General features: G+C 43.4%; 1 protein-coding gene across 2 annotated transcripts in view; it reads left to right on the forward strand.

The window, feature by feature from the left end:
• The window catches only part of smg6 (SMG6 nonsense mediated mRNA decay factor), a 520,319-nt gene that overhangs the window by 63,448 nt on the left and 443,539 nt on the right, over window positions 1–13,332 (forward strand). For both annotated transcript variants that reach the window (XM_073053020.1, XM_073053021.1), the window contains one exon: window positions 4,122–4,343. In XM_073053020.1, the coding sequence (XP_072909121.1) occupies window positions 4,122–4,343 (222 nt within the window). The remainder of the gene's footprint in view (window positions 1–4,121; window positions 4,344–13,332) is intronic.

A 13,332-nucleotide genomic window follows, 5' to 3' on the forward strand; every position in this document is an offset into this window, starting at 1 on the left:
ATGTAACATTGTATGGAAATACAAGATAACACTGATGCAGACATTAAAGCATTTATACATTTAACAAGGTGCTTTATTAATGCAACAGAGTTAGTCAGTTTTTCAATGTTCGTCGTCAGCCGGGCCAATCTGTCCGTGAACTCCCTGTCGGTTGCCTCCGTACGCTCCAGTATTTGTTTTTTTTTACTTTTAAGTTCTCCTGCGCGAGAGCCAACAGCTGTCCGTCATTTTAAGTTTTTCTAGTTTGTAACTACACAAACGCGCACTTTCACAGTGAGATTCAACACCAAATATGTTGCATGTTTTCGGTAGATGTGTCCTGCGCATGCTCAGTAGGAGGAGATTCGCCGAAATCTCCGTTTCAATGTGGATAGAGATATTTTTAAAAACGCATAGTGTGGACGCCTATCATTTTTACGTGAAACTGGCGTTTTCAAAATTATCTGGTCTAGTGTGGATGTAGCCTGAATATCTATTTATTTATTTATTTATTTATTTATTTAGTGATACAGTGCAGAATTGGCCTTTCCGGCCAAACGAGCTACGCTGCCCAGCAACCACCTATTTAATCTTAGCGTAATCAGTGCATTGTTCGTTGACCAATTGGCCTTGACTGTGGGAGGTAACTGGAGCACCCAAACGAAACCCAGGTGTTTCACAGGGAGGAACGGACAAGCTCCTCACAGACGTCATCAGAATTAAACTCTGAACTTCAACGTCCTGAGCTGAAATAGTGTTGTGCTACTGTAGCTGTGTGAGGTTTTGGGGTGGAGGTAAAACCCAGTGGGTAGTTCTGGGGAGCTGTTAGATGTGTTGAAGTGGACCATTGCAGGAATTTATCTTGTGCATCACTCTAGAGTAATATGATGAGAGTATTTACTACCTGTATTATTAAAAATACTGGTCGATGTGTTGTTCCTTCATGAAATCATATTTCTTATTGTTTGTGACAGTTTTGAACAGCCCACCTTGCCATTCTTTTTTGACGTCTACATGAGAAGGTCTTTGTATAGGAAAAATCCTTGGGAAGGCATGAGTCATTTCTGAAGGATGATCGTCTCTCACAGCTTGTGATAGTGAATATCTGCCCTTTCATTTCATTAGTTCTTCCCTGAATAAAGAAAAGATAAGACATCTAGTTGTTTCTTTGAAAGAGTTACTAAATTTCAATTTCCCTTTGTATCTACCTCCTAGGTACAGTACATTGTTACAGTCAGATTTAACCTTGGTCCTCTGCAGTGTGTAATGTTTACTTACAACTTAACTGAGCCTTTAGCTCCCAATGGAGCTTACTTCTCCCATCGTCTGTATGCTGGAGTTCATTAACGCTTTTATAATCCATTGCATTCACTGTACAGGGGATTGGCCTAAAGAGCTTCAACAGAGCCTTACTCATTTCCACCTCTCACGATGGCAACATATGTTTGGACTTTGAGAGTTGTATACTGTATTTACACGACAAAATCTGACACCACCTCAACCCCCTTCTTTCCAAGGGAGGGAAGTGACCTGCACTCATTAGATCAGTTTTGTAATTCTTAATATCCGTGCTTATCATTGATTAGTAGAACAATTTTGAGGGATTGAATGGCTCTCTGTTCTGATAATATCTGACTCTCCAAGAGCCAGATACATTTGGGGTATTTAAGAGACACTTCTAGAGAGGCACATGGATGGAAAAAAGCTGGATTGATCTTAGAGTAGGTTAAAATGCTGGCATGTCATAGTAGGCCGAAGGGCCTGTACTGTGCTGCAGTGTTTATTGATTTAATGATATGGTGAATTACAGGCCCTTCTGGCCCAAGAAACCTCATACCCTGCAACCCACCAGCCTAATCACAGGACAATTTTCAACGACCAATTAAACTACTAACCGTTCATCTTTGGACTTTGGGAAGAAACCAGAGCACCTGGAGAAAGCTCACACAGCCACGGGGAGAACGTACAAACTCCTTACAGATGGCGTTGAAATTTAACACTGAACTACAGAACACCCCAAGCTGAAATGGTGATACTCTTTTACACTACTGTACCATGTTCTGTTTAAGACATCTGCCTTGCTGATGCATAGTTGGATGCATCAGCAAGGGAGATGAGGCCGAGTACAGGGCTACAGTGGGAAACTTTGTCACATGGTGCGAGCAGAATCATCTGCAGCTTAATGTGAGAAAAGCTAAAGAGCTGGTGGTGGACCTGAGGAGGGCTAAGGCACCGGTGACCCCTGTTTCCATCCAAGGGGTCAGTGTAGACATAGTGGAGGATTACAAATACCTGGGGATACGAATGGACAATAAACTGAACTGGTCAAAGAACACTGAAGCTGTCTACAAGAAGGGTCCGAACTGTCTCTATTTCCTGAGGAGATTGAGATCCTTTAACATCTGCCGGATAATGCTGAGGATGTTCTACGAGGCTGTGGTGGCCAGTGCTATCATGTTTGCTGTTGTGTGCTGGGGCAGCAGGCTGAGGGTAGCAGACACCAACAGAATCAACAAACTCATTCGTAAGGCCAGTGATGTTGTGGGGTTGGAACTGGATTCTCTGAAGGTGGTGTCTGAAAAGAGGATGCTGTCCAAGTTGCATGCCATCTTGGACAATGACTCCCATCCACTCCATAATGTACTGGTTAGGCACAGGAGTACATTCAACCAGAGACTCATTCCACCGAGATGTAACACTGAGCATCATAGGAAGTCACTCCTACCTGTGGCCATCAAACTTTACAACTCCTCCCTCGGAGTGTCAGACATCCTGAGCCAATAGGCTGGTCCTGGACTTATTTCCACTTGGCATGATGAACTTATTATTTAATTATTTATGGTTTTATGTGGCTATATTTCTTCACTATTCTTGGTTGGTGTGGTTGTAACGAAACCCAATTTCCCTCGGGATCAATAAAGTATGTCTGTCTGTCTGTCAATCCAGCCTCTGATTTCATCACCCTGGGCTTCTGTCTGAAGGGAAATGAAGTGAGTTTGAAAGAGCAAACCGCAGGGTACAAAGGTTGATTCAGACCCAGCATGTTAACAGATTTGGGATGAACAGAGCCAGTTTGCTGGATGAACTGTGTGTTTTATTGAGCTTTTGATGAAGTTACTGGTGCCCTTACCTGGTCTGATGTGTAACTTCAGACCCACTAAAGTAGTTAAAGAATAAAGATTAGCTTTATTTATCATGGGTACAGCGAAACATCAAAACAGATTCATTGTTTACATCAATGATCAACACAGTCCAGGATGTACTTCAGACAGTCCAAAAATGTCTCCATGCTTCTGTCACTAACATCGCATGTCCACAACTTACTAACCCTAACCCGTGCGTCTTTGGAATGTGGGAGAAATGTGGAGCACCCAGAGGAAACCCACATGGTCACGGAGGACAGGACGTTCGGACTCCTTCCAGACAGTGTGAAGTATTACACTAATGGCAATGCTACCATATTGTCCCTTATCTGTTCTCTGAAGTAGCTCATCTGGCTAGCAACTCAATTCACTTGTGATTTTATTGATGCAGAAATATAAACATCTACAGAAAAACGTGGCATTCTGTGTGTGTCCCAGCATTAGCTCATTGTTTGTGAGATCCTCTGGCCTGCAAGATGGATTGTCACTTGAAAGTAGTTAATGAACTGTTAAGTACTTTGGGCGATACTGGAATTAGGAGAGACTGCAGACATACACCTTTGTGCCTGTGTTTGTCAACCTAGTTACTGTACTGAAACTCCTGCTCTATTGTTCAATTCCCCACTCTGGCCGCTTACCTCTTCTCCTCACCTCCCCTTGTGTGCTCCTCCTTCCCTTTCTCCCATGGTCCATTCTCCTCTCAGATTCTTTCTCCAGCTTAACTTTTTCCCCTATCTTCCAGCTTTTTACTTCATCACACTTCCCCAATCACCTGCTAGCTTGTTCTCCTTCTCATTCCCCTCCCCCCACCTTCTTATTCTGGCTTCTTCACCCTTTTCAGTCGTGATGAAGGGTCTTGGCCTGAAACATTGACTGTTTATTCCTCTCCGTTGATGTTGCCTGGCTTGATGAGTTCCTCCAGCATTTTGTGTGTGTTGCTCTGGATTTTCAGTATCTACATAATCTCTTGTGTCTATTGTCTCTTTGTTTCTATTCCAGGCTGAGCAGGCAGAACTCAAGAGGCACAAGGAATCAGATCACAGCCCAGGCCCCAAAGTCAGGGGCAAGAAGCAGACTTTTCGGCAGGTTGGGGAAGATACCAGCAGGGTGGAGGTCTGGATCCACACTACCCATCCTCACTTCTTTCAGGGTAATGAGCTGAACAGGGATGAAGCGACTTCAGAGCAAGACGAAGACCTGGGAAATCTCTCCCCCAGTGATGTAAGTACATTGATAATGTTGACGAGTAGTAGTTATTGTTCAAGATTCAAGATTGTTTAATGTCAGTTCCAGTACACAAATGTAAAGGGGAACAGAGTAATTGTTACTCCAGATCTGATGCAGCACAAAAAATCACAGTAGAGAACAAATAAATATAAATAAATACAAATAACATAATAAATATAAATACATAGGATAGTTTATATCCAGAGATTGATTGTATGTCCATAAAGTGACGCCAGGCACAGGAGTGTCTGTACATAAGGTGACTGACAGGAAATGTTAAAGGAGTGGTGACTGGGGGTGTGGAGGGGTGGGTGAGTGGATGGAAGGGTTGATCAGCCTCACTGCTTGGGGAAAGTAACAGTTTTTGAGTCTGGTGGTCCTGACGTGGATTCTACATAGCTTCCTCCCTGATGGGTGTGGGACAAGCAGCGCACTGGGTGGGTGGGATCTTTCATGATGTTACTGGCCCTTTTCCAGCACCTTTCTGTATATATGTCATTGATGGTGGGTAGGCAGGTACCGGTGATGCTTTTGACTGTCTGTTGTGGAGTAGTGTTCATGGATTCCTGAAACATTGAGTGTGTGTGTTCAGGCTCCTGAACCACCTCCCTGATGGTAGTATGAGAAGAGCGCATGTCCGAATGTGTTCTTAATGATTGGTGCTGCCTTCGTGATGCTGGGGAGACTGGTGTCGATGGTGGAGCTGACTGAGTTTACAACCCTCTGCAGCTTTTCCAATCCTGTGCAGTGGCCCCTCCATACCAGAGGGTGATGCAGCCACTCAGAATGCTTCCCATGGTATATCTGTAGAAATTTGCAAGAGCCTATGGTGATAAGTCTCCTCAAACTCCTAATGAAATGTAGTTGGTGGTGTGTCTTCTTCATGATTCCATCAATCAGGGGTAGGCAGTGGGTGCTTAAAATGAATTTAATTAGCAAAAGAGCCAAATCATTAACCAGACAGATGAAATTTAAATCAGGTTTATTATCACTGGCTTGTGTTGTGAAATTGGTTGTTTTATGAAAGCAGTATGTGCAAAGCATAAAATAATTACTATAAGTTATAATAAGAATATATAGTGTAACAGAAGAATTGGTAGTGGCTATGGGTTTGTGGTCAGTTTAGAGATCTGATGCTGGGCACAAGAACAGGCAGAGAATGGAGGGATGTTTACCAGATACAGGCAGATGGTGTTAGTTTGGATTGGTGTTATGGTCAGTGCAGATGTTATGGCCGAAAGGCCTGTTCTTTTGCTGTATTGATCTATGTTTCTTGTATACAGTTCAAATTCAAGTTTATTGTCATCTGATTGTGCATATATATGTACAAATGAAGCAATGTTCCTCCGGAGGACGGTGTGTATGAAGTGTGTGGAATGCACTGCTTGTGTGGTTGTGGAGCCAGATTCAATGTGGTATTCAAAAGGGAGCTATTATGGGTATTGAAAGAAGAGTAGGCTAGTGTGAAGAGAGTGGGGTGGGGTGTGCTGTTGAGATTAGCTGGTCATGCCATGGATGGACTGAATAGCATTCTCCTGTGTTGTCATTCTTCTATGGTTCTGACCTTGTCAGTGATACCTGTGTGCCTGATAAGATACCAAACTGATATGTACGGTGTCTTTGATCCTTTTTGATCTGCAGTTATTTTATTGGCTGTGTGATTACAGGTCTTGCATTACCCATTGAATTTCATGTCAGTCCAAAATGTCCTGTAATTCTTACTCTGTGCCCCATGTTTTTGGTTGACTATCCACTGGCACTCTCCTCTCTGACTACCAAGTGACTTGGCGCTGAGTTCCTTCAGCATTCCCGGTTGGGTAATTGGCAAGATCTTCTGTTGGGCATACCGTGCCAGTCTGATATTCGGTCTGCCCCAAAGGCAAACAAAGTTACACAGCACGGAAGCATTCTGTCCATACCTGATGTGTCCATGCCCACTGAAACTCCTGTCAGTTAGTCCATTGCCTCCATTAGCCCATATCCTCCAACTCTTTCTGATCCATGTACCTGTCCAAAAAAGTCTTTTAAACATTGTAATTGTGCCCACCTATCCACCTCAACCACTTTGGCAAGTGTGTTCGTCGGGAAAAGTTGCCCTCATGTCCCTTTTAAATATTTCTTGTCTTACCCTAAACCTATGCCCTTTAGTTTTCGACTCCCCTGCTTGCAGTAAAGCATGACCATCTTAACATGATTTTACATATCTCAATAAGGTCATCATCAGCCTAGCAAAACAGCCACAGCCTAGCCAGTCTCTCCTTAAGTCCTCATGAAACATTTCTGCACCCTCTAGTTTAATCACATCTTTCCTGTGGTGTGGCAAGCAAACTTAAATTTAAATTCAATGTGTTCTTGTAGTGAAGTTGATTAGAGTCTGATTTATTTCTCTTAGTACATCGAAATCTAAAATTTGACTAGGCATAAATGGCAATTTCCCGTGCTCTTGTAGAAGTATGCATGAGAACGCAGCCACAGTGAAGTATAACAATTATAACATTACACCTCATTGATTGGCAGTGATCATTTATTCTGAATGCATTTCGCACGTAACAGAGGCCAGTTGATTCGGTTTGTTTCCCCTCTGATGAAGGATTTCCACCTTTCCCACGCCTGGAAGATGTAAGAAAAGCAAACTTCAAACAAGCCAAATATTAAAACCAAATCGCAATAAAAGCAGAGCCCAGGTCTGGCATCAATAGACTACTACATGTTGAAGTGTTTTGTACACGTAAATTTCTGTTATATTTTCTCCACTTGTGAGGCTGACATGCCTGCTTCAATCGAAGAATAAGAAACATATGAGACATTTCAATTTCACGTCTGCTGTGTGGAATGTCTGCACTTCTTTGCCCCTTCACCTTCAATCAATCAATTATTTATTAAGTAGTTTAAAAGGTTCACTTTACATACTGTACAAGTTAGTACCAGCAGAAGATTCTGTTTTGTATTTGGTGTTGCAATGGAGTAACAGCAGCATGAGCATCACAGTGCTGCTCTGAGTGCTGGCATTGAAGCAGGGTATTGATCAGGGGATGTGGGCAAGGAATTGATTGAGGGGACATGGGGAAGGTATCGACCGGGGGGGGGGGGGGGGGCATAGGCAGGATACCGACCGGGGGGGGGGGCGCGGGCAGGGTACCGAGTGGGGGGGTGCCGTGGGCAGGATACTGACGGGGGGGCGCAGGTGGGGTACCAACGGGGAGTGTGGGCGGGGGTACCGACCGAGGGGAGGGGCGCGGGAGGGTACTGACTGGGGGGGGTGTGGGTGGGTATCAACCGGTGGGGGGGAGGCGTGTGCGAGTACCGACTGGAGGGGCTTGGGCAAGGTACTGACCGGGGGGTGGGGGGGGGAGCTTGAGCGGGGGTACCGATGGGGCAGATGTGGGCTATGAAAGCAAGCTGGCACGTACACAAGTATGCTGTCCATACCACAGTGATTCTGTTTGAGATGGCTGGCATTAATGCTTTAGTTGCAAACTTACACACTTTTTTAATAATCTTGCATTTTCTGATTTGGCATTCTCTCCGAGCTATTAGTGTGCTGCTCCAGACATCCAGCTTTGCTCCTGACCTCCAGAGCTGTCTGTGTAAAGGTTGCAGTATCATTAGCCTGATGGAATTGTGTAAGATTGTTGTTGTTGCTTGTGCCGGTCTGCTGAACTTTTTGGGTAGTAAGCAGTCTGCTCTCACACATCCTTGAGTGTGTTGTTGTTAATGCAAATGATGCATTTAGAACATAGAATATGACTGCACAATACAGGCTCTTTGGCCCATGAGGTTGTCCCGACCTTTTAAACTACTCTGTGATCAATCTAACCCTTTCCTGCCACATAGCCATCCAAGTTTGGTCATTCATGTGCCTGTCTAAGAATCTCTTAAATGTCTGTCATGTACCTACCTCTGACATTCCCTTATACTTTTCGCCAGTCACCCTCTGGTATTAGTCATTTCTGCTCTGGGGAAAAGTCTGGTCATCCACTTGATCTATTCCTCATCATTTTGTATTCCTCTATCAAGTCACCTCTCACCCTCTATCGCTAAGGAGAGAGAAGCCCTGGATCACTCAGCCTGCACTCATAAGAAATGCTGTGTAATCCAGGCCACCTCTCCACCCGCTTTCATGTTTTTACATCTTTGAACTAGATACAGGTAATAGTGGAAAAACTTCGTTAGTCAGGCAGCATCTGTGTCACAACTCCTGTGAAGGGTCTCTGACTCAGAATGTTGTCTCTGTGCCCCTTTCCCTGGATGGTGCCTGAGCTCGGGGTCTGCAGAGTTTTAAGTTGGACTGGATTGTCTATGATGATTAGCCAGTGTTCAGTTCCACTTGCTACACCTTAGCATTGCTGAGTAAGTGGGCATCTTATCCTTGATTGGTGTGTAGCAGATAAGCATATGTGCTACAGTAGTGATGCGCTTAGTGCAAGATTATTGGAACTCTTCTTATTCTGCAGTTCAGAGTTCAATGCTGGTGCCATCTGTAAAAGGTTTGTACGTTCTCCCTGTGAACTGTGGGTTTCCTCCCATAGTCCAAAAGCATACTGTTTAGTAGGTTAATTGGTCATTGTAAACTGTCCTGTGATTAGGTTAGTGTTAAAGAGATTGTTTGCTGGCTGGTGCAGCTCATTGGTCTGGAAAGGCCTGTTCTGCATCGTATCTCTAAATAAATAAATAAAATAAACTTTATCATTGCTCACTGACCATCTCCACAAGAGTCTGACCATGTACTCTTGATGTTCAAAGACACTACCATTGCTAAAAAGCCATCATCAGTATCTGGGGAGACATCACTGATCAGAACTTACAGCATCTTTAATTCATTGAACACTGCAGCACAGAGACAGTTGCTTTGGCTCATTAAGTTAGTGCCAAACTATCATTCAGCCGAGTCCTATTGACCCACACCTAGACCATAGTCCAGCATACCTCTGCCAGCCATGTACTTATCCAAACTGTTGAAATCAAGCCCACATACACTGGCAGCTCATTCCAAAGTTGCACTACCCTCTGAATGAAGAAGATCCCCCTCAGATTTCCTTTAAACATTTCAACTTTCACCTTTAACCTATGAACTCTAGTTCTAGATTCACCCAATCTCAGTGGAAAAAGCCTGCTTGCATTTACCCTCTCTACAGCATTACTACCATGGATAGAGGGGTAGGACTGAGGCGGGGTATTCCTGACACTCCAGCTCAGGATTGTAAAGGAATTTTTCCACTTGCCTGGGTGTATTCTCAGGAAGGTTGTCACCATTCACTTTTTAAAGTCTGAATGTTGGTCAGCAACACTCACATCCCATGAACAAGGTGTCAGTCAGTATCCTAGGTGCAGGCTCTACAATACGAAGCGACAGAAAGCATTGAGTGGTTGAACCTTTACCAGTTCTATTCTAGTTCGTTCAGTTCTTCGCTTTAAGTGAGATACCTGAGACGAGCGTGACCACACATATCGGTTCTGTGTTTAGCAGCGTGTTACATTTATATGTAATGAGCAGAGCGGTCTTGGCAAGGTACTGAAGGTGCTGGAGATCAGCTACAGAAAGCAAACAACAGAGTCTATTTCTGGATGTTGCACAATGCTGCAGACCTCCTGAGCTGTGAGACTTGCTCGCTTGCTCAGAAATTGAGGCCTGCGGTGTGCGATCGTACACTCGGACTGCAGAAGCACTCTGATGTGCTAATAATGGCTATCATTGTCTCTGAATGCGGGCTGCTAGCCTGTAGAGGATTCGCCCAGCAGCGTTGTTCACCTAGTTCCTCTAAGTGTTGTTAAATATTCAGCAATCTTTCCCAAATATCTGTTCCTTCATTAGAAGTTATTGATCAGATGGGTACAGAAGACAGTCCTTGTTATAGAGTCTTAACAGTATTGTATGACGGCACAATAGTGTAGCTGTTAGCATAATGCTTTTCAGTTCCAGTAGTCAGGGCCACTTCCCGCAAGTGTCTATAAAGAATTTGTGCATTCTTCTGATCATCGCGTGCATCTTCAGCACCTTGCCAAGACCACTTTGCTCATTACATATGTAGCATCCGTGCCCCCCAATTTACCCCCGTTCGCCTAGGGTGAACCGCTGTCTCCCTGCCAGTAGTGCAATACTTGGGTATAAATATGGTATAAATGCTCCCCAGTACATGCCTGCAACACAAATATCAGACGATACACCAAAGGCGAGTATATAATTGCAACTTTATAGTTATTTCTTAGTGATGGGTTAGTAGAAACAGATAACCTAAAGGCACCAAATCAGTAAGTTTATCAGTTTGTGCACATAATATTTTAATACGTTGAAGCTCATGCCTACGGTTCCATCCACAACGACTCTCCGAGCCTTTGGCCACTGTCTGAACCGCCTACGTCCAGTATCCGCCGCCCTGGAACTGTTGTCCACTCCTCACATGTTCGTCCTCCTCGCTCGCCTCCCGAAAAAGACCATGAACTCCTGCTCAGCTCACAAATACAAGATAGCATAACAATTCTCCATTGGTTAGTTCCCCCCTTATCTGCAGTTATAACCCCAACATTCCAGCTACAGAAACCCATTACAGCATTAAGTAACATTACAGAGAAGCCATTTTGTTAGCCTGAACAGTTAGTACCACAGTTACTGGTACTGAGAGTCCTACACATATAAATGTAACACGCTGCTAATTATTCAAAGCGCTCCAGTTTCCTGCCACATCTCAAAGCTGTATGGGTTAGGGTTAGAAAGTTATGGGCATGCTATGTTGGCGCCAGAGGCACGATGAGACTTGCAGGTTGCACACAGGACATTCTCGGATTGTGTTGGTTGTTGACACAAACACCGCATTTCATTGTATGTTTCAATGTTCATTAGAAATGAGAATAATACAGTACAGTGCAGGCCCTTTGGTTCACAAAGTGGTGCCTACCCCTAAATCTGCTCTAAAATCAATCCAACCCTGCCCTCCCACATAGCAGTCCATTTTCTTTTAATCCACATGGTAAATCTCCTCTGCATTCTCATGAAAGCTTTCACATCCTTCCTATTCTGAAGTGACAAGAACAGAACACAGTACTCCTAGTCTGGTCTAACCAGAATTTTATAAAGCTGAAATCTTACCTCATGCTCCGACTAATGAAGGCCAACACACCATACGTCTTCCTTTCTAAGGTGCCCAGATCTGCAGTCAATACTCGAAGTGAGGCCTCACCAGTCTCAATATTGCATCCTTACTTTTATATTCTAGTCCTCTTGAAATGAATGCTAACATTGCATTTGCCTTCCTCACCACAGAGTCAACCTGCAAATTAACCTTTGGAGAATCCTGCACAATAACTCCCAAGTCCCTTTGTGCCTCAGTTTTTTATATTTTCTGTCTGTTTAGAAAATTGTCAAATCTTTCATTTCTTCTACCAAAATGCATGACCATATACTTTACAACACTGTATTCCATCTGCCATTTCTTTGCCCATTCTCCTAATCTGTATAAGTTCTTCTGTAGCCTCTTTACTTCCTCAAAGCTACCTGGTCCTCCACTTATCTTCATATCGTCTACAAACTTAAAACAAAGCCATCAATCATTCAAGTCATATAATGTGAAAGGAATTGGTCCGAACACAGACCCCTCTTTCGAAATCTTTCGAAAGATGTACGTAAGATTGGAAGATGTTGAATCCTTGTGGGTTGAATTAAGAAACTGCAAAAGTAAAAATACCCTGATGGCAGTTATATACAGGCCTCCAAACAGTGGCTGGGATGTGGACCACAGATTGCAACAAGAAATAGAAAAGGCGAGTCAAAAGGGCAATGTTATGTAGTCATGGGAGATTTTAGCATGCAGGTAGATTGAGAAAATCGGTTGGTAATGGATCTCAAGAGAGTGAGTTTGTTGAATGCCTACAAAATGGCTTTTTAGAGCAGCTTGTCATTGGACCTTCTAAGGGAACAGTGATACTGGATTGGGTGTTATGTAATGAACTAGAGGTGATTAGGGAGCTCAAGTTAAAGGATCCCTTAGGAGACAGTGATCTCAATATGATTGAGTTTAACTTGATAGGGAGAAAGTAAAGTATGATGTAGCAGTATTTCAGTGGAGTAAAGGAAATTACAGTGGTATGAGAGAGGAATTGGCCAAAGTAATTTGGAAGATGCTGACAGGGATGTCAGCAGAGCAGCAATGGCTTGAGTTTCTGGAAAAAAAATGAGGAGGGTGCGGGATAGATGTATTCCAAAAGCAAAGAAGTACCCAAATGGCAAAATTGTACAACCATGGCTGACAAGGGAAATCAAAGCTAATGTAAAAGCAAACCAGAGAGCATACAACAAAACAAAAATTAGTAGGAAGATAGAGGATTGGAAAACTTTTAAAAACCTACAGAATGCAACTAAAAGAATCATTAGGAGGGAAAAGATGAAATATGAAAGCAAGCTAGCAAACAGTATCAAGGTGGAAAGAAAAAGCTTTTAAAAGTATATTAAAAATAAAAGAGAGCTGAGAGTGGATATAGGACTGCTAGAAAATGAGGCCGGAGAAATAACAACGGGGGACAAGGAGATGGCAGATGAATGAAGTGAGTATCTTGCATCAGTCTTCACTGTGAAAGATTCTAGCTGTGTGCCAAGTGTTGAAGGGTGTGAGGGAAGACAAGTGAGTGCAGTTAAGTATTACAATGGAGAAGGTGCTCAAAAAGCGAAAAGACCTAAAGGTGCATAAGACACCAGGACCAGATGAACTGCACCCTAAGATTCTGAAAGAGGTAGTGGTAGAGACTGTGGAGGCATTAGAAAATGATCTTTCAAGAATCTTTCATAAACTCTGGCATGGTTCCGGGGGACTGGAAAATTGCGAATGTTACTCCACTCTTTAAGAAAGGAGGAAGGCAGCAGAAAGGAAATTATAGACCAGTTAGCCTGACCACAGTGGTTGGGAAGATGTTTGAGTCAATTGTTAAGGATGAAGTTCTGGAGTACTTGGTGACACAGGACAAGATAGGACAAAGTCAGCATGGTTTCCTCAAG

Source organism: Hemitrygon akajei, chromosome 8 (genome assembly GCF_048418815.1).
Source record: "Hemitrygon akajei chromosome 8, sHemAka1.3, whole genome shotgun sequence".
Lineage (NCBI taxonomy): Eukaryota > Metazoa > Chordata > Chondrichthyes > Myliobatiformes > Dasyatidae > Hemitrygon > Hemitrygon akajei.